Below are 27,312 nucleotides of genomic sequence, written 5' to 3'. Positions count from 1 at the left end.
AGAGTGTTGGGGGGCAGCATATCATAATATAATAAATTCTTCTGGTGTATCATACATTAACACACACACGCTTGATGATCCTGCCGAGGAAAGTGAGTTAAACAGCCTGCGGCTGTCAGATGGAGCGGAATTCGGGCCGTTTCCACAGCGTCGTCCTGGTCTTCAGTGGAGCACAGAAACACCCCGTTCAGGGTGACAGGTTGAACAGCGGAAAATCAAATGCAATTTAATTTACACCGCAAAGCAGCTTCCAGGCGGGGGGGCGCTGCGCAATGGGAGTCATTGCTCCGATTATGGAAATAATCAGCACCGCATTTACACTGATTTACCCACGTATGCACCCAGTCACTATCCTTCACTCTTTATCCTGGTCAGGATCGTGGGTTCTGGACCCTATCCTGGAATCAACGGGTGCAATGCTGGGGGGGGGTACACCTAGGACGAGTCTAAAGCTCTTTGCCCGCCGTTGACGCATTTTGATTTACTCTCAGCTGTACGTCCCTTTGGAAAACAGCTAAATGCATAAACATGAATAAAACATGTAGACGTGTCCACGTTCCGCTAAAAGTCAGTATTACCCATAAGCCCTTTCTGTACTGCGTCATCTCTGAGCCCATGTGTTTCAAGTGACAGGACGTACTAAGGAGTAAATTCGGTGACTGTCTGCCGTCAACGGTACCGGGGGTTCGGGTATGGTGTGTGTGTGTGTGTGTGTGTGTGTGTGTGTGTGTGTGTGTGTGTGTGTGTGTGTGTGTGTGGGGGGGGGGGGGGGCTACCTTTCCCAGGCATGCACACAGCTAGTGGACACTCACCACTAAGAGTGCAAAGAGAATGACGCCACAGCTCCATACGTCCGCCTTCCTTCCGTCGTACTTCTCTCCCTTCCGCCGAGGGACAGAGGTATTGGGGGGAGGGCAACGGGAGCGAACGAGGAAGGGAAGAGATGGGTGAAGGGGGACAGGGAAAAAGACCATGTTAGCCAGAGCATCCTCTCGTCCGGAACGCCGCGAAGGACCGCGCGGGGCTGGGCTTGAGCTTCGGTTCAGGTCAGGGAGCAGCACACTTACCCTGATGACCTCTGGACAAGCGTAGTGCGGCGATCTGTGAACACAGGACAGAGACACGCGTGACATTGTGCCAAAGAAGCGCAAAGGCAGCGTGCTGCCGGCGACCGCGACCACACGCGCTCATGACTGCTGAGTAACGGCTGAGCTCAGTCCTGCACAAGTCCTCGGTGCAGAGTCCCCCGATGACCGTCTCTGCCTCTCCACTACAGGCTCCGTTTAAACTATGGAAACACTCACAAACCACACAGTTACGGCACCTAACAGTCAAAAATTACACATAGCTGGGCAAACATAACTGAATTTACCCTATTTTTACTTCTTCACTGGAACACTGGATATATATGTGTGTGTGTTGGACAGGGAAACACAAGGTGGGCTGGCTATTAAAAGAGGAGCTTGGGGCCCGTTCACCGCCAGCAAGCCGACGCCTCCGGCTAGCAGTTACTCATTCCCCTGCTGTCCCGCGGTAAACGATGTTGCTTCTCCAGCAAGACACCACCCCTAATATGAGGGAACATAAGAGAGCTTTCTGTGGCACCTCAGCAGCTCTTCATCTCCAGTTCACACTCCTCCATCTCATTCTGGCCTCTCGCACGTCGCTCGAGCGCTCCTTTCTCCTGTGACACCCCCTGCCCTCCCCAAGAGCATCAAGATTCCTTGCTCTTCTCCCACCTTTAAATCCACACTTCGGACCCACATGTTCCAAAGGGCTCAAACACTCGGTCCCACTTCCCACTCATTTATCTTATGGTTACTTTCACTTTACTGTGCTGTTTTATTGGTGCCTCTGTGTTGGTGAAACCTTTTAAATGCCAAGACTTATCGGGGTGGCACAGTAGCACGGCTGGAGGTGCTGGTTATAGTCTAACATACCGTACTTTACAACGATTTACTCATTTACAAAGCAGGGTAATTGTTACTGTATGAGTTCAGGGTAAGTAGCTTAATCAAGGGATTTACAGAAAGGGGTGGGATTTGAACTCGGGTACTTTCAGAGGAAGACAAGAGCTTTAACTAAATATTACTAGAAAATTGAGTAACAACACATTTACTTGAACTCCTAAAAAGAGGAAGGGCACAATCCCCGTTCAAGTCCAATTCCTCAGCGAACAGGGTGCAGTAAACGCACACTTTTGCAGTTATAATGACCGAAAGACGGGGCTGCGGGGCTTCGCGCCCCGTAACCTCACGAGTAAATTCCACACTCCATTAGCAGTAAATCTCTGACGGAACGGAACGGAACGGAGGAGCGCCGGCTTCGCGAGAGACATTAACAACCTCCGGCAAACGAGTCTCGCAGACAAAGTTTGCGAAGACGAGACTCGGAGAAACCGCGCGTTAAAGCCGGCAAAACCGGCATCGCTGGTGGCGTAATGAAGGGAAATTAAAAATAAATAAAAACGTAATAAAAAATTGGCATTTGAAGTTTAAAAAAAATAATAAAAAAAAAAAAAAAAAAAAAACAAAAGAGAGGCTGTCGGAGGGACTCCTGTGGCGCCGGGATCCGGGAGATCAATCCTGCGCGGCCTGTTTGTAGAGCTCATTTTGCGCCTCGTTCTTCCACAGGGTGGGTGGAGGGGGGGGGGGGGGGGTAAGTCAACTCCAGAGAAAAATGTGGGGGATCGTGGGCCTTTATTACTTTTACAAAGTACTTGGGGCGCTGTGTAGTTCCCAATGCGGCGCCTCTGACTCACTTTGTACCGCAGGACTTTACACCATGCCATTAAGAGGAGCCGAAGGAACGGGCTGCAGCGAAGGAGCGGCTCCGCACCCGCGTTCGTCCACGTCCACATCGCCGCAGAGCCCGAGAGGCGTTTATTAAAGCATTTCAGCGCTACGCGAGGCTCCGCAGGAGGTCTTCAGCATCCCGGCACAGGCCTGCTACCATGGAGCCAGGCAAAACAATGGCACGTGTACCCCGAGCGCGCAGGACCGCAAGGGAACCGCCAGCGGTTGAAGGAGGGACAAACACCTGCCTGGGAAAACCTGAAGACAGTTGAACCTCAGTTACTGTCCTGTTAAAATAAGGGCAGCAGGGGGCGCAGTAGTTAGAGCTGCAGTCTTGCAACCAAAGGACCTTTGAATCCCACCTCCTGCTGTAGTGCCCTATATCAAGGTACTGATACAGTAAAAAATTACCATGCTGTATAAAAGCATCACGTAAATGAGTAAGCTGGAGCAATACTAAAGTGCCTTATTTATTAATTATCTAGAGTCAATTAAACACACTCTACACACACGCAAGATGTCTTTTTTTTAAACTCTTACACATTTAGGCTCATCCATTCCATTTGGTTGGACCACTGTTAGTGTTCTCTGCCAAACTGCTCTCTGGCTGCGGGGCGGCGCTGTCCACCCATGTGCATACGTAGGATGAACATAACCTTTTCCACTCAGGCCCCCACGAGAACACCCCGCCAGCTCGCACCCTGCTATGGGACACGTTGATCATTAAAACCATCCATATTGTGGATTCCATCGATTTTTACTGAGGCCGGAAAATGAAATCACGCTCCGACCGCCGCGTGCCCCACCCCATAAACGCCTTCCGGTGTGGCCGATGGTTAATGCACATCAGACACATGGAGAAAACCCCGCAAAACTAGGTACCACCACGTGTGTACCATGGTAACCACTCCTTAGGAGCTCAAGCTGCGCGGGTCATTGGAAAAGCACCTCCAATCACACCAGTGCAAAAGGAAAAGCACGCGGGATACCAATCTGCCGCTTTACTTAGTCTGCCCTCCTGCCGGCAGCCGTGTCTTCCTGAAGGGCAGGCGGGTTCGCTGCGGTGGAGAAAGAGGCCAAGGGCAGCCGACGCACACACCTGCACACCTGAGCTGCGGCTTTGTTGCTGTTGGCTGGACAGCAGAGCCTTCGAAGGGATGCAAAGGGCTGTTTCTGTTTTATTTGTAAAGCTCTCTTTCTCCTCTGTGCTGTACCCTGCTCTGCGATAGGGTAAATCGGTGTAAGTGAGCAAACCGCGGCACCAGGTGCAGCTGGTAGCATAGCGGCTCGAGTGGCTGCCTTTGGACGGAAGTATTAATGCCACCTGAGCAAGGCACTTACACTGAATTGCTCCAGTAAAATTACCCAGCTGTATAAATGGGTAAATATGTAAGCGTAGGGAGATTATCGCTGTAAATTAATGTAAACGTCCGGGTTCCGTAGGCGGTCACAGACAGATCAGCTCGGGTTCGGAGGATTCCTCTCCACCTCCCGACGAGTTTCGAGCTCACAAAGCATTTCTTTGAATTTACATGTACACCAACCTCTGCTACCCTCTTTACACCTTTCACCTACTGTCGTCTAGGTAACCGTGACCCCACTGGACCGTCCAAACCACGTCCACTTGTCCACCGCGTTCGGTTCATCGCCACTGACTTCTTTCATCCCTCGTTTCTCTGCATTAAATGTTGAATTAATACATAAACACTGAATATCATGTGTATGTATGTGTTGTGCGTGTGTTCAGTGTGTTAGGGCCACAAGAGCTCAACGCACACAGGTGGGTGGCCATGCAGTGCTATGGTACAGTATAGTGCGGTATATTAAGGGAAAGTGTCTTGTTATACAGTGTTATGGGCGGTGCGATAGGATGCGAGTTCAATCCCCGCTCAGTCCGTGCAGAGTTTGCATGTTCTCCCCGTGTCTGTGTGGGTTTGCTCCGGGTGCTCTGGTTTCCTCCCACAGTCCAAAGACATGCTGTTCAGGTTAATCCACAGTGTGAGTGACACAGACGGAGTGTGTTCCACTGTATGGAAGAGTGGCCCAGTGTAAGTAGTGTATCTACCAGGGTAAGTCACCGCGGTGGATAAGGTGTGTGGGCTCATAACACTACGTAGCATCCATTGTAAGTCGCTTCGGAGAAAAAGGTCTGCTAAATAAATAAATGTAACGATAATGTTATGTCTTCAAGTAACTGTCCATTTTAATGGAATTTAGTGACATTTCAGCAGAAATTGGTGTCAATTTGAGCTGAGCAACAAGTACAAATCATCATCACTGAAGAGAACAGTAATTACGTATTCGATTTATGAGAATACACCTAGCAAAGGATTTTTCAGGAAGGCATTACCCTAAGGGGGGTGCGGAACTAAGCGGCGTTGCGGCCAATCCGGATCCACATTGGGCGCCGTGCATTTTCGGTACGCAGGCATTCGTCCCCGAGAAAAGGAACGAGACAAAACAGATGACAAAGGCGGCGGCCGACGGATGCAATCGGCCGCGTCTGTAATTCGGCCGCTCGGGAAGCGGAGCGAAGCCCCGTCGGATGTGGGATTCCGCTGGAGTCCATTACCCGCGGTAAACAGAATCCATTTGTGTCAAAGAGGCGGCGGGCGAAGGGGGGCCGGAGATGAATGCGTTTAATTAAAAACTGTCATGTCCGCGCTTAGAGATGGGGCGGCCAGGCGTACGGGGACTATCAATAACGGCAGTGCGCGCGGGCACCCACCGCTCCCGAGGACGGAGACCGGTGCGTATGCGCCCCCCTCCGTCGGCCCCAAAGTATAATAACCCCATCATGTGCCGAACCATCATCCCTCCTCTGCTCCAACATTTTATTTGCAGGATTTACACAGCAAGGTAATTTTTTACTGTATCAGTTCAGGGTGAGTACCTTGATCAAGTGTACACGGAGCAGCCCTCGAACCCGTAACCTTAAGGTTCCGAGCACTAACGCAAGGTGCACCTGGCAGACCTGTCCGCTTCCCGGTTCGACCTGCGGAGGCTCGTGGGAAACCCCAGGTGTCATTTGCGTTCTGCGTGAGGGACGAATCCCCAGATGCACCTTGTGGTACTTTTCACACGGACTTGGTGGACTTCTCGGAAACCCGGTCTGATGGGTGGGCTTCAGAGAAAATGTACATTTTAGGGCAGAGGAACAGGTTGGGCAACACAGTATACAGAGCTGCTGCCTTGAACTCGAATCCCAGCCGCCTTACCCTCGAACAAGGTGGTCACCTCTGAAATGATGCATTAAAAATTACAATGCTCTGTGAAAGGGTAAATCAAGGTAAGTGTGCAAACCTCAGATTGCAAGGGGTCAGATACATTAATAAACAATAAGGGGGCAAAAGACAGGTGTGTCTGGGGTCAAAGCTCAGCTGACATCCATACGCATGCTTTTAGAGTCCCGCCACAGAGTCAACGCCTGTCCCTGTGGAATCGACTTAAAAAGGACACGTTTTCTCAAAATCCCCCGTGAACGGATCCCGGCGAGCGTCACGGAGCCAACGGCGCCCCCGTAAGAGCCGTGGAGAACCCAACCGGGGCCAGTTAGCGCTCAGCTTGTCCGTTAGCCACGGATCAGCACCTTCACTTATCTCTTTTGTCACATTGTGCCCAAGAGCAGGCTTAACCAACCCCCGCCCCCCCCCCCGGCCAACCATCACTCCACCCCCGCCAACCCCGATGCGCGCAGATAGTGAAAGATTTACCGTCGCTAATCTACCCGGCAGCCAGCGATCTGCTATTGATGCTGAGCGTCAGAGCTGGAGGATCTTATCCAACCTGCTCATCCCGCACCTCCCATCTGCAGCCAGTTCCCCACCTCGATAAGATCCCAGATAAGCCGCAGGTCCCGCAAAGTACTTCCTGCGCCCAAAGACTGCTCACGGGGCACTTGCAGGGCTCGCATACCCATGATTATTATGTAATAATACTGAAAAATAACGACTATTATGTAATAATAATCATCATTATAATAATCATAATAAATTAAATGCATGAGCATCATTTTTACATACATATATTTTTAAAGCATAAAAGTGAATGAGGAATAAGACTTTAGAAATTTATTTCAAAGTATAACGATATTTAGTCCAAAGTACAAAGTGACTGACAGTGTTAAGTTACACACACACTTACAATTATCTGTTATACAGTTGGGTCACTTTTACTGCGGCAGTTCAGGGTTTTACTCCGTCGATACTTGCACTGTAAGCGACCTTGGACAAAGGTTCAACGCTAGTCAACGAGCTTTGTACGTCACTTCGGAGAAAAGCACCCGCTAAATGAACAAAGGTAAAGGAGTCATTGCGTTGATTCGAACCCGGGTTCTCCTGGTGGAAGGCGACAGCTCTAACCACTGCGCCACCTGCTGCCCTCAATGGGGAAGAGCTTTATTTTTGTTTATTAAATGTTATTAAAGACACACAGCTGTGTCCACATCAAAGATCGTGTTAATTAACAGCCCACCGGAAAATGATGATGTCGCCACACTGGGACCGTCCAGCAGCGTTCGTCCACCACCGCCTAACTGTGATGATTCGACAAGCACCAGCCGCCCCGCCGCAGCGGAAAAGGGGGGGGGGGAGACAGGTCTCAGCTTCCACGTTAACTGACCAGTCCCCTCCAGAGGCACCAGGTAGCCTCATCTCTCTGACTCAAAGGACCTCAGTTGCCCCAGTTTAATGCTTTGGAAGGGCCACATGCATGGATGTACAGGTGTGTGTGTGTGTGTGTGTGTGTGTGTGTGTGCGCTAATACATGTGCCCCTTGATTCTGACTTAACCCTTGAGAACGCAATTCACCTCTGAATTCCTTTTTACCAATTAAGGTGTCCGTACGCAGATAAACACGGTCCTTCCCCGACCGTCCACAGCTCAAGTCTGCGGCCCCGGCCAAATCGCAGCCCCCCCACCCCCCGAGACGGCGCAGAAACTATTAGCCACCACTGCCAAAAAGATAGCATCAGCAAGGCCCAGATTAGAGGTAATTAGGATAATTGAATATCTTCTCTCCAGTTCACATTGCGCGTTAACGATAATTGAAAACACATCTCTGGGCACAAGACAGGGAAATGACCCCCGACTAAAGTAAACATGAGCGTATCGTGCCGACGTTACGTGGCCCTACGTACTGATTACACTCAATTGCGAGACCGCTTTTGGATTAACGGGCAGAACAAAATTAGGAAAATGAATGACTTCCATGCAAACCATTCATGGGCAAAATTAACCCTATACGAGGAGAATTTTTTCTTGACGCAGCACATGGACGCCAAAGAGAAGCACAGAAAGGCCACCTGGGTTATGCATCGATTTTAAATCAATACAAATTTATTCAATATTAATCTTAGGTGGTACACTAACAAATATACTGCTTTTGAGATCAGAAATGAAAGATGACTTCTGTCACCATAATGGCCAATGGCATTCCAGCAGCATTCAGTCCCAACCAATAAGATTCCCCTCAGTCTAGGCTGTGACCAGTCAGGCGCGCTTACCCGCAGCTGGTCTCCAGGAGGCTGTCCCCGACCTGCAGAGAGGCCATGCCGAAGTCCGCTATCCGGATGTTGTTCTTCTCGTCTAGCAACAAGTTTTCAGGCTTCAGGTCCCTGTGGCTGCGTGGGAAGAAGGTGAGAGGTTTAAATCCCTGAAAGATGCTCACGAGGGCTGCTACCGGGCCGACCATCATTCTCAAAAACGGAAAAAGGGAATCCTGCGAGGAAGAAAGACCCAGCAAAGGGGCACGAGGCCTGCAGTGAAACAGTCCTGAAAGATTTATTCTTCGCTAAGATAACGGGGGCGAAGTGAACCTGGGAGGTTTATTACCCATCAGCGCCGGAGCATTTATAATGGGCCACTAGAAACACCCACGGCACATCAGAACAGTCCAACACCTTGAGCATAATAAGGGATAGAATTCAATCATTTTTGTTACAAATATTATAACATATGCTGGTGGTACTGTCATACTGAAACACCTTTAATTTGGGATATTTCCTTTAATAATGGGATAATTCAATGCACAAAATCAGGGACGGGTGTACGGTGTTATCTCCTACAATATTACTCAAACTGTTCAGCGATCCAAGAGGCCCAGTTACCACGTGTGATGTGTGCTAGCTCACGTTTATTTACATTTACTCTTATCTCACTTTTATTTTTACACTGTTAAACTGTTCACACTGATGAACCCACTTATACAGCTGGGTAAATTTCTGCATATCAGAGAAGGACCTGGATCACAAGTACTAAGCAGGAAAAAAGATCTGAACCTGGGTCCTTCCTGTCCGAAGGCAGCAGCTCTTTACTGGTCCCATGGTTAAAGCTCTGCTCATGGGTTTGGGGATGAGGGGTCGCGATGGGGCATGTGGGGGTGTCTCAGTGTTCGGGAGGGAGAGCAACTTCAGTCCGCAGCTCGTCAGCCCAAACCGTCGGCTCCCTGGCGTCACAGCGTGAGACAAATGGTCTTCATTTGTTCCCGCCACGAATCCTGTGACCCAACGCTCTGGTCGCGTTTGCGGTGTGAAATTATTTTGCTCCCGCACCCCATCCCCAACCCCTACCAGGCCTTCGCCTATGCTGTCTTCAAAGGGCCGTGATCATGACACGCACAGAAATGCGATTTCCCGGGCGGTCTGTGGTCGCGCTCCTGCTGAATTTCCGTGTCGCCGTTTCCCGTATCGTTCCGCCTGCGGCCATTAGGAAGGGCGGGGTTAATAAAGTAGAAAGCAATAGACCCCCCACCCCATCGAGCCATCCGCCCATTCGCCGCTCTGAATTCGGTATGTAGATCCACATCCGCATAGCTTATCGATACCGGTTTCCACCGGCCGCGGTTAAACATCGGCGCAGCCCGCCGGTCCACGGTCCCGCGGTGCCTGAGCACGGGAGCCGACCCAGGTACGAGGTCGGGAGAGTGGTTGACCGAAGGTCCACCTGAGGACAGGGCCAAGAGAGTGAATTAGCACGGTCAGCCCTGCCGCGGGACACGGCGCCTGATTCATTCCCTCTTCTGGGGACCTTCATCACACCCCTGACAGCCTTCATGTCCAATTTACCCTCTTGTCAGCGGAGCAGCTGTCAGGATGGGACGAGCCCTCGGCTCTCGTAGGGAACGAGGGAGGGGTGCGCACGCGCCGGGCCCCATCTCTCAGAACCTGCCAAGCGCAGCACAAAGCAATCCTAACCGCGGTACTCAGTTGTTCACCGCGGTACAGCCTTTCCATTCCTATTTGCTCGGTACCGCCGCTGCCCACCCCCTACGACATCAAGCCCAGAAGACAGGTGCTTAGCAAACATTTTTAATCAAAGGGATTTACAGCACATCCCAGACCACTGAACTTGAACCCACGACCTTCTGCTTACGACTTTATTGACCACGTCTCACACCAGAAAGCCATGTTCCGAAACCACGGGAAAAAATTAAGGCAAAGTGCGCGTCATGTGACCCCCGAACCCAAAGACCTGCGCAGACACAGTGATCACGTGTGCAATGATTCCTTTCTGTGCTTTAAATATGAAATGAAAATGAACACTATCTGACCAATCTCATCTTGCTTGCAAAAATTCATATTCAAACGAGTCGATGCAGCGGCGAAACCTTCCTTTCGTTGTATTTCATTATGATATCAGCACTAGCTTGAGCTCCAGGAAGACTAAAGCCATGAAAACTATTGACTTATGCACTTCTGTGTTCATATTCATCCTGTGGTGTTCGTATTTTTTCTCGTTTTCTGTTTTTGCTGTTAAAAGACGGCAAGTTGCACACCTGGGGACAAAGTTGTGCCGAGTGCCAAATTGCTGAGGATGACAGGCATTAATCTGAGACGGGCCTTCCCCCCCCCCTCACCCACAGCCTCCGACATGGAATCAGACACCATCGTGGCTTGGAGAGCAGCCTGATGAGGGAATGATGGAGAAGGATCTGCCCGTCCGTCAGCCGACCCCCTCCTATCAATCACCTCCAGGCAGCCAATCGGAATGGCTCGAACCACGGAGCGGGTGTCGCAGACTGGCAGGGATGACGGCTTTATAATCTCTCCACAGAAGACACGAGGGGGCGGGTGCTGTGCAAAAAATATTATTTGTATGAAGTCCCTGAGGGCCCCCCGCCAGCCACCGGCACAGTGAGGGGATTGAGAAGCCCGCGCGACACATGAGAAACAAAGCGAATGGAGAAGCTTCAGATGCACCGGGGGTCTCCCATCAGTCCTTTGTGCTGGATTCTGCGGCTCCGACGGGGGTCTCCGAGCTGAAATTCTGATCCGAAGGACACGTGACGAGTTGGGGCACGAGGTTCGAGGAGAGGCCCAGGCGGAGGGGGCGGTGTCTTGATCTCATCATAGTCATTATACTGAGGGTCGGAACCCGGAACAGCCGCACCCAGCATTCAGCCTGTCATCAATTTTCGCTCTGCATCCCCCATCCGCCACTCCCCATAAGGGTAGGGTGGGATGGGGCGGAGCCGTGTATCATCAGTCACACAACTTGTAGTTTTGGAATATGGGAGACCGAGGATGCCACTGTCCTGATACAGTGGGGGTCAGACACATCTTCTCAGGGTCTTAATGCTTTGCTAACCACGTTGGGGGAGGCAGCATGGGTGCTCAGAGACACCCCTTTCAGCAGGAGTTAATCTCCTACTGCGAAAGACAAGTGTAAAAATGGAACACGAACTGTTCTGAACGCTACAGTTCCAAAAGTTGTCAGAAGGTTTGGGGGTTTTTTTGTTGGAAAAGAATACTAGTGCCACCGCACGTTGCCCTAACAAGATGTTAACTGCATCAAGCGATCGGCGATGCTTCTGGGAAGAGCCCTGAGAGGAGAAGCTTATCCTGATGAGAGCTAAGCCCTGGCACGCTGAACAGCGGCGTCGCGACGGCACGCGTCAAGGGGGGATTTACCGTCAGGACGGCCGACGTGACACCGCACTGGCAATGCGGTTCTCCTTGTTGGGATCATGATATCACGTCAACAGTGAATAAACCCGCCAGGGTGAAAGAGAAGAAGGGAGGGGCTGGATGAAGATGGGTGAAGCCACAGTGATGGAGGGTGTGGCCAACAAGGGACTGGGTGTGGCCGAGATGTGAGTGGGTGTGGTCAATATGGGACTGGGCGGTGCCGAAACACACAATGCGGTTTTAAAGTTTTCCATTAAATGTCTGAACTCTAAACTCCCACTAAATTTCTATTCAAGATCTGGCACAAGGGCTGAACGGGGTGGTGACACAGTACGGGTTTTATGGGAATTAAGACAAGACAGAGATCACTTCGGATAAAAACGTGAAGGAAACAGAGCGCGCTCTAAAACGAAACAACATTTGGAGTTTCTGGGGATACAGCCCTGTCAAAGTTCCAGGCGGATATAAATCGTGGCCAGATATTTCAGGGAAAGACCTCCAACTCCGGAGGAGCTCCATCGTTACTCCTTGAAGTGGCGGTAATCGAAACGCCTGTGGATACAAACGCAGCAGCAGACAGAACAGATGGAGCGCGTTTGTGCTCGATTTGCGCGGAGCTCCTCTTTGGCGTCGCGTGCGCGCTCGGGAGCCGGGGGCTGGAGGACACGCTCGGCGCCACCAAACTTTCCTGGCCGTTGCCGGGGGACGTGCCGTTCCAGGTTTCGCTTGAATGCGGAGTTTTGAAGCAGCTCCACCGATGCCACCGGCGGATTTTCAGAAACACTTTAAAAGCAACAACACGCCACTAGAACTGCAGCCACGCAAATGATACACGACGTGTTTTGACTAGAAATTCATCCGAAGTCTTTCGCTGCTTCGCATCCAACCCCGGATCCAACCCGCAGCAGCATCCCTCCCCGCAAGGAAACACCTGACACTTCCAGACGCGTTCGTAGCGTTCGCACCCAGGCGCGGCGTCGCGCTCAAGGAGGAACGGAGCCGTCGGACATCGCCAAGACACCAGAGCGGAGGCGACACTCACCATATCGAGTGGCTGTGACAGAAATCCAGTGCAGAGATGATCTGTCGGAAGAACTTCCTTGCTTCCTTGGGGGTTAACCTGCCTTTTTTTACCAGGTAGTCGAAGAGCTCCCCCCCAGACACGTGTTCCAGAACCAAGTACCTGGAGACACAAACACAGAGATGACAAGCTAGAGAACGCATGCACGCACGCACACGTCGAAAACCACAAAGAATCCAACTTGCTCTCAAGGGCGCCTTTCAAAGAGGTCCGACTCGCTCCTCGGGAGAACAGATGGTTTCTAAATTGAGAAGGATGATCCATCGCGAGAGCCGACACTCCCCGGACCCCGGCGTACAGTCTGACCGTGTTTCATCTCCGGGCCCACGTTTCCCCGAATGCTTTCATTTCTCCATCTATTTTTAACTGTGCTCCAGAAACACGTCCGGACATGAACCCTTCCACAGCCCGGTATTCCGCTTCGAGACCCCGAAACCACATTCAAATGGTTACGAGTCGCGATCCGGACCTACCGCGATTCCCGTGCCGGAGGAAGAAAGCACGGTCGTACTGCTCGCCCGGCCAGCGACCGCATCCACGAGAGGGCAAGGTTTCAGGGGAAGGTGGAGCTGCGGGAGACGGAGACCAGAAGATCCCAGCGCCACATAGAGGGGATGCGCTGCAGCGGTTAGCGCCTCTTTTCGGAGTCAAACGTAACGGGTGGGCCCAACACTTCAGCAGTCCCTCGGCCAATCCGTCTGTGTCATCAGAACATTAGAAAACAAATTCCGCTGCGGCTCGAGTCGCACCGCCGCCCGTTAGCGAGGACGGCACGTAGGCAGAGCCGGCGGAGCGAAGCCGCGTGCGGATCGGTGTCTCGGTGAGGAATATGTTGTATGTAACCGCTTCCAGAGTCGAGCGCATCAATCACGGTGAGAAGCGCCTGGAGAGTGGCGACGGTGCAGTGAGCAGGGTGGTCGAGGAAGCGCGCAAGAGCTCAGGTAAAACAAACACAGCGCGCAAACGTGGGACACGTGTGTTTGAGAGCAGCCCGTTCTCACGAATGTTAAAGAACATGTTAACTTTAAATGATGCCAGGCAAAAACGTACAGCGTGTGTGTGTGTGTGTGTGTGTGTGTGTGTGTGTGTGTGAGATCAGCCCATTAGCGCTCAGAGGAAGCACATGGCTGACTCTGAGGCCACTGCGGTCATTAATGTGGGCGGCACTTCATTAGCCCCCCCCACCCACTGGTCACGTGAACCCTCTGAACGCCATCACCAAATCCCTCATTAGACCCCCCGCAGCCCGCACCCTGCTACTCTCCTCTGCCTTCCCACAATGCAATGCGGGGGGGGGGGGGGGGGGGGGCAGCAGTCAGCCCTGCGGACTCCGCAGTTAATACGGGAGCATTAACCGCTGCGGACAGGCGGGCGCAGCGTTACCCGAGTGGAAGAGGAAGCAGAAAGAACGGGACTCACAAATACTTCTTGTTTTCATAGACGTCGTGCAGCTTCAGAACGTGGGGGTGTTCTATGAGCTTCAGGATGGCGATCTCTCGCTCCACCTGCAACAGAGAAAAGGCGCCGTCACAGAAAAAACCTTGCAATCCCAGATCTGTTTCGAGCGCACGAGCACCGGTCCGTGCGGGGTTCGAATCAGACTCGTCGTTAACCGCAACCACCCGAAAACAGACGAGTGACACCACCGCTGAGGACACGGGACATCCTGGGCTGGAGACAGGAGGCCGAGGGCAGGGTGGGATTTCAGGGACCACACGCCAATGCAGCGAGACTGCCTTTACCACACAATAAGTATACGTCTGGCCCCAAACCGTGGTAAATGGTTCCACCAATCACAGTGTTCCTACCAGTTCAGCAAGGTCACCGTGAAACAAAGTACCAACTGGGTTTGTAACCATGAAAGGGGCTGGTGCCCTGTAGCTCCTCTCTGTGTTTGACAGATCCCCTCATGAGCAGGCAGATAAACAACGCTGCTTCGTAATCTCGATCTGAAGCGCGCGCGCGCACACACACGGCGAGGAGCCCAACACTTTGCAGTCATCGTCTGAAGGGATCGACGGGATAGGAGAACACTGGAGCGGCTCATCCAAAATGCAGCCGGCGTCCCAGACAGCTCGTCCCACATGGGCGCTTGAGTTCTGAGACGCGTCACTCATCGATCGTGACGTAACCGTGTTGGGGGGGGGGGGGGGTCCGACTCTTCCATAGCACGCAAGAACCTCCTACGGTCCAATGAAGCGCTCCGTCTCGGTCTCTCTCGCCGCTTCCCTCAACAGCACGTCTGGGGTGAGAGATGAAAGCGAGCTGCTGCTGGAGAAACCGGGTCCCAGGGAGCCTGATGTTGATCGAAGCCTCAGGAGGGACAAACAAATAAGTGAGAGACTGTGAATAAGTCATTAAAACTCTATTTACTCTGTCGTTCTCAGCTGGGTGCAGGGGTTCCGACGGCTCTTCGGCAGCGAGAGACAACAGAAAGCTGCTACACACGTGTGTTTCGGCACAGCCAAAGACCTGCGTGGGATGGACAGGGGAGCGGAGCGGAGCTCCAGCTCACACCGCGACCGGAGAGCGCGGCCGTCCGAGTAGAGCCACTCGGCTCGCATTTGTGTCACTGTTAGTATCCCTGTTCCCGGTTTAGGCACCTGCCACAGGAAATCAGCGCCAGGCCGAACCCAGAGGCGCCGTCTTCCTGTGTTCTGGAGCTCAGCTTCCCGCACCGCTTCGCGTTCAACTGCACTCCGCAGAATGGTTGGTGTAGTTTACTAACCGAACGCATTTTCCTGCAGCTCCAAACTGTCCCAGACGCTGTTCAACTCAACTTGTGGAATTCAGATAGTCAGGGAAAGGGGAGGAGCGACCAACACTCCCAAAAGGGGAGGAGCCTACCAGTCACCGACACCCACGAAGGGGGAGGAGCTCTGATCGACGCCCATGAAAGGTGTGCTAGAAGAGGTGCGGTGCATCAGATCATCATCTCCTAGTCAAGAGACTTAAGAACTGGATGGGAGAGTTGATCCAGCAAGTGACGTTTACCGCAGGGCTTTTGAAAGATGCACCAAAAAAAAGAAGTTTAAAGTTACCCTCAGCAACAAGTTCCAAGCCCTCCAAGAGCTGGCAGAAGAAGAACAAACTATTGATAGCAAGTGGCAGAAGATTAAAGGGGCAGTCACATCATCATGTAAAGTAGTACTGGGGCCAAGGAAACACCAGGCAAAGAGTGGATTTCTGCAGACACCCTACAGAAGACTCAAGTGAAGAAAGAGAAGAAAGTAGCGGTTAACAGCAGCATAACACAAATAGAGGGCTAAGGTACAGGTAGACTATGCAAATGCAATAGGGCAACCAAGAAAAGTATTATATCTGACCAGAGAAACTACATAGACAGTCTAGCAGCAGAAGCTGAAGAGGATCTCTACGATACCACCAGCGGTCGCTTTGAAAACAACTGGACGACTTCGAGATTGCAGACGATCTGGCTCTGTTCGTGCATACACCAGCAGATGCAAGAGAAGACCAACAAGGTAGCCGTCACCTCATCGCGTCTGGGACTCAACATCCACAGAGGGAAGGGCAAGATACTCAAAGCAAACGCAGCCAACGCAGCCCCTATCGTGCTGGACGGTGTAGCACTGGAAGAAGTGGACACCTTTACCTACCTTGGCAGCGTCATTGATGAGCAAGGTGGCACAGACACAGATGTAAAAGCAAGAACTGGTAAAGCAAGAGCAGCCTTCCAGCAACTGAAGAATGTCTGGAACTCCAAGGACCGGTCTGTGAAGACAAAGATCAGACTGTTCAACACCAACGTCAAGTTAGTCTTGCTGTATGGTGCTGAGAGAGGGAGAAACAGTGGCTACCACCAATAGAGTCCAGATCTTCCTCAACTGCCTGAGCAGGATCCTGTAAATCTGCTGGTCTGACCCCATAAGGAACCAGCATCTGGGGCAGAGAACAAACCAGATCCCCAGCAGAAGAGGAAATACTCAAGCGACGATGGAGGGACTCGACGCGCTCTCCGCAAGCCAGCTTCTAACAGCACCAGACAAGCCTTCATCTGCAATCCACAAGGCAAGAGGACAAGAGGTCGACTACGAAACACCTGGCGCCGAGATGCGGAGGCTGACACCAAGAGACTGGGTTACACTTGGGGTCAGTTGGAGAGAAAGACAGAGGACAGAGACATTTAGAGGACCCTTGTTGGTGGCCTACACCCCAGAAGGGGTAATAGGTGTAAAGGGGGGGGGGGGGGGGGGGGAAGGGAGGAGCTCTGACTTGCTACTCCCATACCCCTGGACCATAGCAAAAAGGGCAGAGGAAAGAGAAAGAAATGCAGCATCAAAGCACAGAATCTTTAAAGTTCTGTCACCAATGACTGGAGAAGGGGGAAAAAAAAAAAAAAAAAAAAAAAAACATATGAAATATATACATAAAAAGTTTCCCTTTAATCTTCGCTCGGGTTGAGGTCCTGTCACACCCTCAGTCACGGCAGCTTTGGCACATTTCCCCTCCCCCTTTCCCGGCAGGCCCCAGGCGGAAGCTCACGCTTGTCCTTTAAACGGCTCCTCAGAGTGACTCTAATCGTTTACCTGCTCAGGACAGGGCTGCTAATTTGGAGGCGACAGCACGGCAGCAGCGAAACCCCTCTGGGCATCTCGCACCTGTGCCGTGCCCGATAACCTTGCTCGCCCTCGCGCTCTCGCTCCCTTCATCTCTGGAAGGAGGAGGAGCCCTTCTTAGAGAAGGGGTCGTCTCCTACGAGCTTCAGAACCAGCTCATTTCCATCTTTTTTTTTGGGAGGGCATCATGGAAATGTGCACGACACGCACGCAGACAATGTGGACTTCACCCTCCATCCAGCGGGACCCCAGGGGACCCGTCTGTGGAAACGTCGAGACGGGTAGCAATTCACTTCCAAGCCGATCGCTCCACCCGTCGGGCCGGAGGGCATTGGATACAGGTGCCGATGCTGCCGAAGCGCTTTCCTTGCGAGTCCTCTGGGCCAGGAGGCCCAGAAGGTGACAGTGGGCGGAGCCAACAATCCAGGCCAATAGCACTGAGAGAGCAGTCTCCCAGGGAGGCCCAGAAGTGGACTTGTGTTCCACTGATCTGACTCATAGATGGGGTGGGGGGCGGGGGCATGTCAGCGACGGCCATGGCCTTCCTGGACAAAGTCCTTCTGCCCTCTAGGATGGGGACCAACGAGCAGGTTAAAAAAAGTACCAGATGGTCTCAAGTGTATCTGTCACCTGGCACAGGAGCTCCCGAGTGCCTTACGCATCACTGAGTGTCGAACGGCAAACACGCAGACAATCACAGCAGATGGTGTTGGACTCATTAATAAAGCTGTCAGGAGAGAAGTGGTTCTGAAGGAGATTGGTTCAAGACCCTTTGTGAGTGCTGGAAGGGATTCAGCAGCTCTGAGGGACATAGGGAGCTCATTCCATTATCCAGGGAGAGACTTCAGAATTTGGATCCTTTAGACTTCAGAGCTGGACCACCAAGAGACCAGAAGTGATACCCGTCTCACTACCATTGCCACCACAGTGATGTGCAGCTCCCTGGGGGGAGGACAGTGAATCTTGAGGAGCACTTGTCTCCATCCAGTCTCCACGGTGCTTCGTCACAGGTTTGCGGGGAGGGGTGGAGGTGAACAAACGGAATGCGGTGGTTGGGATCTTAGACCACGAGGACATGGTGAATGTGTTCGCAACCCTGATGTTGCCCAGAGACGGTGCTGCAGCTTCTCCAGTGCAGTGATTACTAGAAACACAACACAGTATGTCACCCGACCCCACACACACACACACACACACACACACACTTCATCTCAATAGAGGCAGAGAAAGGTCCATGATCAGCGTCTCTGCCCATCTGTCACACAGTGAAGGTCGAGCGAGACTCCAGGACTGACGCTAATCCAAATTGGTTATTTGACCACAAGATAATTTGTCTCACAGATTACTTTGGTTATTATTATTGACTGAAGATAATCAACTGCACGGAGCTCTCGTTGGAACCAAGAGACGAGTCGCTGAGGAGTGAGTCTCATTGAGCGCAACGCGCCTGACACATCCCAGACGGCGGAACGAAGGAACGAAAGAGTGAAACAAAGACCGAACGCCGTTTCCTCGGTCTCTGCTGTGACGACGAGAGAGAAAATTCATATCCATGGGCGAAGGAGAAAGTGGCGCCTTTCTCAGCGTTTCCTTGCCATTTTCACCGACACACACAAACGCGCAAGCAAATCGTCCCTGTAACAGCCACCTTGCAGTGTTATCTGTGTAAAAATTACTGCAACCGAAATTCAGTCGATAGCAATATGAGGAAAAATATCACATCATCTCACTTTTTTGATTTCATTTTCGTCATTTAAGGATATAACCCCCCCCCCCCCCCGACCCCCCGTCTCCACCCAAATCAATGATGGGAGGCAACAGCGTGTAATTAGAACACATGTACGAGGTAAACAATCCTCCCCCAGTCTCCTTTTTTGTTAATGAAAATAATGCAATTTATTATGCTCAATTATTGTGTAATTTGGGGATACAGATGGTGTGGTAACAGAGGGCAATAAAACTCGATGTAGGGCAATGAAGAGGAAATGGGCACAAAACCCTTTTGGATGAATCAAGCCTGACAGTAGAGGATTGTGCAGCTGCTGCAGAGATCGCACACCTTGTGGGGGCGGGGTCAACCATAGGTGGGCGGAGTCAGCAGTACAGAGGGCGGAGTTGGGGTGGAGCAGCAGCAGAAAGTAGGGGGACGGTGGTCCAGAGCCTATCCCGGAAGGATGTGAGGTGGGATACAGCTTGGATGCGATGCCAGCCCATCACAGGGCAGTCTCATATGCTCATTCAGTGAACGCACACAGACACAGTAAGGGTAGTTCAGAGTCATCAATCCACCAGAGACACGTGCAATTTGGACTTTGGGAGGAAAGTCACAGCACAATGGAAAGAACATGCCAACTCCATACTGACTGCGCTGGATTACAGTGTGTGTGCGTGTGTGTGCGTGGCCATCACCCCTCATTCTGCACCCCCAGCAGCCACAGACACCAGGATCAAAAATGGGGACGTGGCCCAGGGCCAGATGAAGCCCAGAGCACTGGCTTGGCACGCCGACTGGCAGGTAGCACCGATCCACCGCTTTCGTGTGCCAACCCCCACCCCTCCCCCACCCCCCCAGGGCCCAGCCATGCTTGAGTGGCTAATTAACACAACACACGTAGAGCGCAACCTTTTCCACAAACCAGCAAATGGTGGTGTAAACAAGGAGGGGGTCAGCTGATGGGGGGGGGGGGGCATGACCCCCCCAAGCTGAATAGATTGTTTGCTGTGAATTGTAGCTTGCTTTTAATGCTTATGTTGAATTGATACAGTAAAAATTACACCGCTGTGTAAAGTAAATGGGTACACCGGTGTCAGTGACCTTAGAGAAAGGAGTCAAATAAAATGTTTAAATCGTATTTGTACAGAATGTTGAGTTCGGACACAAATTCTCATCGGCAATTCAGTCATTTTTACTGTACCAATTCAGGGTAATTGCCTTCATCAAGGGCAATACAACAGGAGGTGGGATTCGAACCCCTTTCTTTCTAGTGCAAGGCAACAGCTCTAACCGCTGCGCCACCTGCTGCTCAATCAATGTTCGGACAAAAATGCGGGCAGGTCCACCTGCCACTGCAGTTCGCTGACCTCATAGCTCCCGCAACCAGAGTCTCCGGCAGCCTGTTTGCCATCGGGCTGCGCGCGCACACCCACGCACACATCTGGCTCGGTGAGATAAACGAAGCCCCCACTGCCCCCCCCCCCACAAAAATGCAGCCATTTGGTCGGGTTCCACCTGCAATACTGCAGCGTTCGCTCCATTCACTTTTCACACCTGTGTTGTACCTCTGCAGGGGGTCACCCCAAACATCTCTAGGCCACAGAAATGCACGATAGCTAGGATGAATTTATGTTTTTTTTAAAACCTGTTTGAATTTAATGAGGAAAAAAAAAAAAAAACCGACACATGATGAGCATGTTTGCCTTCTTAGGCCAACGAGCCAGAATTGGTTTTGAAATTGGTTGCGATTCGCTTGGGGCTCCAGATTACTGCGCCTTAAAGAGGAAACGCTCGAGCGTCAAGGTGCGAAGGTGGGCCCCACCGCCATCCTGCAGACACAGCAAAGGGGGGGATGACTGGGATGAGCTCACAGCCCCCAAAACCCCTGTAATGTTGGAAGAGAGAGGAAATGCGGCAGCACGCGTGGCAGGATTCTGGGTCGTAGTTTGAGAAAAAAGGGCGTCCGCGAGCAACGTAACCCAAAGCTCGACAGAAGAAGATCGGTTAATCACACGCGTAAGATTCGAACCCGGATCTGCTGATTTCAGGTGACTGCTCTAGCATGCAAACTACACACAGACTGAGCCAGATTCGAACCCGAGCTGCGAGGCCCCAGCGCTACCTGCCGCTCCACCGTAACAGCAAACAGCACTAAACCACCCGGCCTAATCAATGCCTCACACATATCAATCGATGGGTAAAGAGCTCCCGTGGGCACATTTTCCGCAGCAATTACTGTTCCCACAAAGTCTCCTCCCCCTCCTCCAACAGCCCCCAACGTTCCTGTTAGGGGTTCGAATACCGTAAGTTTGTCACCTGCCTTTGCTCACACACCCCCTCACCCAGAATTACCCAGAATCCCTCTGCCGTCACTCAGCCCCGGGTGGGTGCGCTGATCTCGGACAATAAAAACGAGGGGTACGGGGTATGTTCTGGGCTGCTCTCGTCTCTGGATCACACCTCTCAGGCTAATGCTTGATACCACCAAGACGGGGTCAGAGTTTATTCACCCCACACACCTGATTGAGAAAAAGGAAATGAAAGATCCACTGGGCTTTAATTCACTTTGGGCAGCAGGTGGCGCAGTGGTTAGAGCAGAGGCCTTGCACCGGAAGGACACGGGTTTCATTCTCACCTCCTGGTGTAATACCACTGATCGAGGTATGTTACTAATGTAAGGGTGTCGGTACATGAATGAGTGAAAGTACTGATCATGTCCAGCACCAGGGAATCACTCTGTCGCCACGGCAACCAGAGCTTGTTTTGTCTCTGCATCACCAATGGGAATGCACTGTGACCATACTGAAAGCCCTCCCAGCCCACAGGTTGTGTGTGTGTGTGTCGTGCAGGGTGATCATTAGCAACCCCGTCCTCTAAGCAAACACTCCCGTTGCCGTGGCAACACGACCCCACTGCACAACAACCTCACGTCTCCAGCTGCTGGAAACCTCTGGAAGGCCCAAGCAGCATCCGGTTACACTCGTTACGCGACGCCGCGGCCAGCTAAAACATGGTACGCACTCTGCAGCGCAAATGTACCGTGGTGTTTTCTGGGCTCCGAGCGACTGGGCTGTAAACACGCGAACTGTGAAAACCAAGCGCTTGACTCGGTGCCCAAATGTCTCCTCCGATGATTCAGGGGACGCTTCCCTCCGATGCGCCGCCGAGCCGCGAACCCCCCCGCCCGCTGACCGCAGTTCACCTCGGCCGACTCGCCGGGCGAACGGGGTCATCCAAGCGCGCGGGTGTGGGTGTGCACGTGCGTAAAAAGTGAAAATGACACTTTAATCAGCTCAAACATAGGGCTAAAAAAAGGGCCTGGGTTCAAGTCCCTACAGGTGAGCAACCCAGGTGAACGAGGTAATTAACTACAAGCAAACTGGGACAAGGAAGCGGAAGTGAAAAGATCAAAAAAGGTCAATGGAAAGGCGTAAAGACGGAGCTCGTCTCGCGCAGCAACCCTGCTCTTGACACCGAGACTTGCGGCCGCGTCCTCGCGCAACAGCGTGAAGGTGACCTTTCAGTGCGTCCATGAGGGCGGTGACATTTCGCGGCACAGGTGTGAAGCCGCGGCTCCCAGAAATGACCTCGATCACGTCGCCCTACGCGTTGCCGGCTGGCTGAGGCGTCGAGCCTCGTTTCAGACGCGAGCATCGGTGCGAAACCCACAGGAAAGCGGCTCCGACGGAGGACAGAGACAATAGAGAGACCCTCGGGAGTCAGGGGTGCAAGGTCGGCAGGTGGCTTCCCGTTGCCATGCCTCCCAAACAAATTCACCTAGTTAAAGTAAACAAACATCTAGTTGCCATGGCTCCCCATTACCCTATTTAACACATTTCCCTAGTTACAGTAAACCATCTAGTTGCCATGGCACCCCATCACCATGCTTACCTAACACATTTCCCTAGTTACAGTAAACAAACACCTAGTTGCCATGGCGTCTCAATGCCCATCTAAACCCAGGGTTCTGACTGACCAGGACAGGAAGAGAATGACCAGAGTGACAACAGAGCTGTTTTACTGACTTTGTACTTTTTACTTTTTTACGGAGTTGCTGCTGTGTGGTTTTTAATTAATTTATATAAAAAAAAAAAAACTGTCCAGTTTGACTCCGTGGCACCTGTTTCCCCCTTTGCCTTTTTCTTCACCAGCTGCTGTTCATATGGTTGCTCCCTGAGGTCCTCAGGGGATCAATAGGGCGGCAAAAGGCCCATTTTCAGAGAGGGGCTACCAGGTTTCACACCTCATCTCGCCAAGGCTCCTGGAGCAGGATCACGGACACAGGTGCGAGTCGCTCCAAGGAGGATCGCTGCCAGGGAGCGACGGGCAGGAGCAAGGAGGAGCACGAGCCCCACGAAGGGAACGCGCGAATCGCTGTCCTCGCATCTTTAGAACCCACTCCTTTCAGGGCAGCTTGGAGTCCCATCGTCCGTCTCGTGGCAACCCCTCCACGGAACCCGAGCTTCTTCTCAATTTACAGACGGAGACGACGAAATCTGAAGGGAGCGAGTTGTTTATCATTCCAAACACCACAGTGCAATCAATTTCTTTACACGGGAGCATTCAGGTTTTCTCCTCTGGGGGTGGGGGGTGCATATATAACGAGATAAATTAAGTTTTTTTTCCTCCCCAGTTTCTTAGAATTTGTGCCCCTTACAGTTAATAACACAGCTAAATGTTATTATGGCCAGTTAATTCTAATTCATTCTAGGATTAATGTTTTATTAATGCTCAATACTTTGCAGCTCCTGAACAATTAAGTAAATGAATGGTTGACTAATCGCACCCGGACGGAATACAAATGTGAGGCCGTTTGTCCCGGCGCCTGAAATTCATCAAATCAAGGCAATTTGACTTTTTGGTAACACAACAAGGCCTGAGGTTGCATTCGTTACAAGATCCCCGTCGGTCCTCTGCAGCACAACTGACTGATTAATAACGAGCATGGCGCAGAACTGGGTGAAAACGGGCGCCGAACACATGGCCACGGCTCCGGACGTGTGCTCGAACCCAGTTCGGCGTGTGTGGAGTTTCCTCCAGGTACTCTGGTTTCCTCCCACACTCCAAATACATTGGTTTCAGGTGAACTGATGACTAAGTTTCCCTCTGGAAACACACACACACCCTTCCTGTAGGGCCTTCCTGGATGACACACTAAGTCAGAAACAAAGCACTATATCTCATCTTCACAGCTGAAGAAGATGCTCAGGATGGCGATTTCAGCTGCAGGTCAATTTCCATTTGCTCGTCGCAGATCCGCGGCGGCTCCTCGCATCGGTGGGCCCAACGAGCAAAGAGGAGAATCGGAACACAAGCTGGATTCGCACCGAGGGTCCAAGAGTGAAGGTGCGCTCTGAGGGGCCTGGCATCTCGGGGAAACAAAAGGAGCAAAACCCAACAGTGGAGGGAAGGAGCGAGAGAGAGAGAGAGCGTGCGCGTGTGTGCGTGCGCACATAGGACAGCAGGGTGATGAAATGATGCCATCAAGAAGAAACCTTTCAGCTGCTTGCTTGGCACTCCTTTTCTTATCTGAACACAGAGACACACACACACACACACACACACACACAGGGATTTGCTAATGCGATGCAGGACAATGATCCATAACCACATCATGGTCAGAGGCGACCCATCGGGCTCCTTGACACTGTTCCGCCCCCTTGGGTCATTGTCTCAGGGTGTAGGCGACCACCACACCCCGCGTTTCCAGGAGCACCAGGACCCTGCACCGGACAAGCGGACAAGTAAAGGAGAGAGGGGTGCATGAGGATCTTCCTCCTCGCCGATCGTACCCGTTTCCCTCATCCTCGGGCTCACAGAGCCCTCCAGCTCCGCCACGCGCTCCTCCCCCAATATCTACTGACCTCAGAACAGATGGTGTCCAAGCACAGGGCAAACCCCCCCCATCATACCCCAGGGACGGTGAAGGTGAAGACACCACTGTATGTAAATTACCAGTGACGTCCAAGTGACTGATCTGTGATCTCAGGCCGGGGGGGGGGGGGCTGCGAGCGGTCAAACCAGGTGACGGGGGACACTGCCCTGCAATGACAGACCCTGCGTGGGGCTCCGAAACTGGCAACGTGATGCGGAGAGAGCTCCGCTAGAGCCGGACCACAGCAGACGAGGGGACTGGGGGGCGAAACAAATTAATCAATAAACAGATAATCCAAAAAGAGGCAAAATCCTCACATTAGAGCAGCTAATTAAAGAGGTTTATGGTGATGGATTGAAGTGCGAGGCGACGGTTCGGTAATCCGCGACTCCTTGTCACACCAGAGATCGTTTCACTTATCTGACGCTTCTCTCTATCGCAACTTGCTATTATTTACCCTGTAATACAGCTGGGTAATTTTACTGGAGTAAGTTAGGGTAAGTACCTTGCTCCAGGGTACTGGAGCTGGAGGTGGGATTCGAACACCAGCCTTTGGGTGCAAACGCAGAAGCTCTAACAACTACACTACCAGCTGTTTGTTTTTGTCTCTCAACTTTGGTTTATTGCTCTGTTTGAGGTGTTTTAATACTTCATCAATTCTTAATAAAGTGGGTGTGAAGACAGTCGGTCCAGAGTCCAGGTTCCAAACCGGTGCAACGGTGGGTAGAGATGTCGGTGTGCGCGGAGTTTGTTTTCTGCACGTTGGCGTGCGTTTCCTCAAGGTGCTCTGGTTTCCTCCCACAGTCCAAAGACGTACGTTTCAGCAGGGGGCACAGCAGTTAGGGCCACTGCCTTTGGAGGTCGAGGACCTCAGCAAGTCTTGAATCCCAGCAGCTGCTGTTCCCTCCACGCTCCCCCGAACTTGTCAAGATATCACACACACACACACACACACAGGAGCGGAACACACACTCCTACCTTCATCAAGACGGATTCGCTGAGCTTCTCCCTGTTGACGATCTTTATGGCGACTTTCTGACACGTGACGCAGTGAACCCCCAGCTTCACCAGGCCTGGGAGAGAGAGGGGGAGAGGGAAGGGTCAGCATGGCTGGGGGTACAAGTGCGCTCACACACACACACACACACACACACACACACACACACACACACACACACACACACACACACACACAGTAGCGCCTGTCTCCTTGCCCGAGGGCTCCCCCAAAGCCAGCGCGCTCAACAAGCCCAGGGCCTCCCTGCACCAGCAGACTGTTTACACGCAAGGCGAGAACGATGCTCGCGCTCATTACCGCGGTACGGCAGCAGAGCGGACAGCGACTCGGCAGTAACCGACACGCACCGATGAGCGCGACGACCGAAAAGCTGAGCCCCGTCAACGAGGAACGGCTCCAGACGCACACGGCCGGCGCGACAGGCGCAAGGTTTATTTGCAGGGAGCGCGGGCGAGAAACACGCAAAGGTCACGGAAGGACACGGGGGTCGGGAGCTCAGGGTGTCGGGACTCGGAGCAAGAAGGTTTTCAACGTGACGAGGGCCTCTGACACGAACCCACTCCCTTGACCTCTGACCCCGACCCTTTTATTGCCTTCGTATCAGAGCGGGACACAGCAGCACAGACACAGCCGCCCACTCTGGGGTCAGAGGCCACGATGGCAACACCTGAAATTTACATTCATATTTATTCATTTCTCGGACACTTCTCCAAAGTGACAAACTGCTCAGAGTAAATAAGAGTGCATCAACAAAGAGCTTTAGACACAGACGACATCAGACTATGGACACACAGCGTGTGCGACTCCACCGTGCTGCTGGTTCATGTCCCTCCAGTAGCTCCTATAGAAATGACATTCAAACAGCAAATACATAGACGATCATAGTCGATGGTGCTGGACTCGCGTAGCTGTAAGGAGATCGGGGAAGAAGCGGCTCTCGCAAGAGATGGGGTCGAGACCTTTGTGGAACGCGGGAGGGATTGAGCAGCACTGAGGGACTTGCATGTAGGGAGCTTCCAGCGCGCGCACGCACGCACGCACACGCACAGCAGGCTATCGATCACCAGGGTGGGCAGACACACCTCCCGCAGTCGAGCTCATCGACCCGCCGCTCGGCCTGCGGAACACACACGCTCGGTTACATAAGGCCGTTATTCAGCGGCTCCGTTCCAGCAGGGAGAAAATCGGGTGTTTGACGCCAACGCGCCTTTGCTCCCCGACGTGTCGTGACCACAAACCCCTCCCTGACCCGCCCAAGGAAGCACCACTTGAAGTGGAGGATGTCCCAACCCTGTTCAGCCTGATGGAATACAACTGCCTCGCTCGCGGAGCCTCCCGCCAATCGAA

At 52.3% G+C, this 27,312-nt stretch overlaps 1 protein-coding gene across 5 annotated transcripts in view; it reads right to left on the bottom strand.

Annotated features, from left to right (window-relative positions):
* Nucleotides 1–27,312, bottom strand: part of brsk2a (BR serine/threonine kinase 2a) — a 96,468-nt gene that overhangs the window by 23,447 nt on the left and 45,709 nt on the right. For all 5 annotated transcript variants that reach the window (XM_029251684.1, XM_029251685.1, XM_029251688.1 and 2 more), the window contains exons 2-7: nt 25,926–26,020; nt 14,201–14,286; nt 12,743–12,883; nt 8,299–8,415; nt 1,068–1,101; nt 813–881 (exon numbers count right to left, since the gene is read on the bottom strand). In XM_029251684.1, coding sequence (XP_029107517.1) covers nt 813–881; nt 1,068–1,101; nt 8,299–8,415; nt 12,743–12,883; nt 14,201–14,286; nt 25,926–26,020 — 542 coding nt within the window. The remainder of the gene's footprint in view (nt 1–812; nt 882–1,067; nt 1,102–8,298; nt 8,416–12,742; nt 12,884–14,200; nt 14,287–25,925; nt 26,021–27,312) is intronic.

The sequence above is a fragment of the Scleropages formosus genome, chromosome 5 (assembly GCF_900964775.1).
Source record: "Scleropages formosus chromosome 5, fSclFor1.1, whole genome shotgun sequence".
Classification (NCBI taxonomy): domain Eukaryota; kingdom Metazoa; phylum Chordata; class Actinopteri; order Osteoglossiformes; family Osteoglossidae; genus Scleropages; species Scleropages formosus.
Note: the sequence above shows the minus strand (reverse complement) of the source record. Positions and strands in the feature narration are given on the sequence as shown.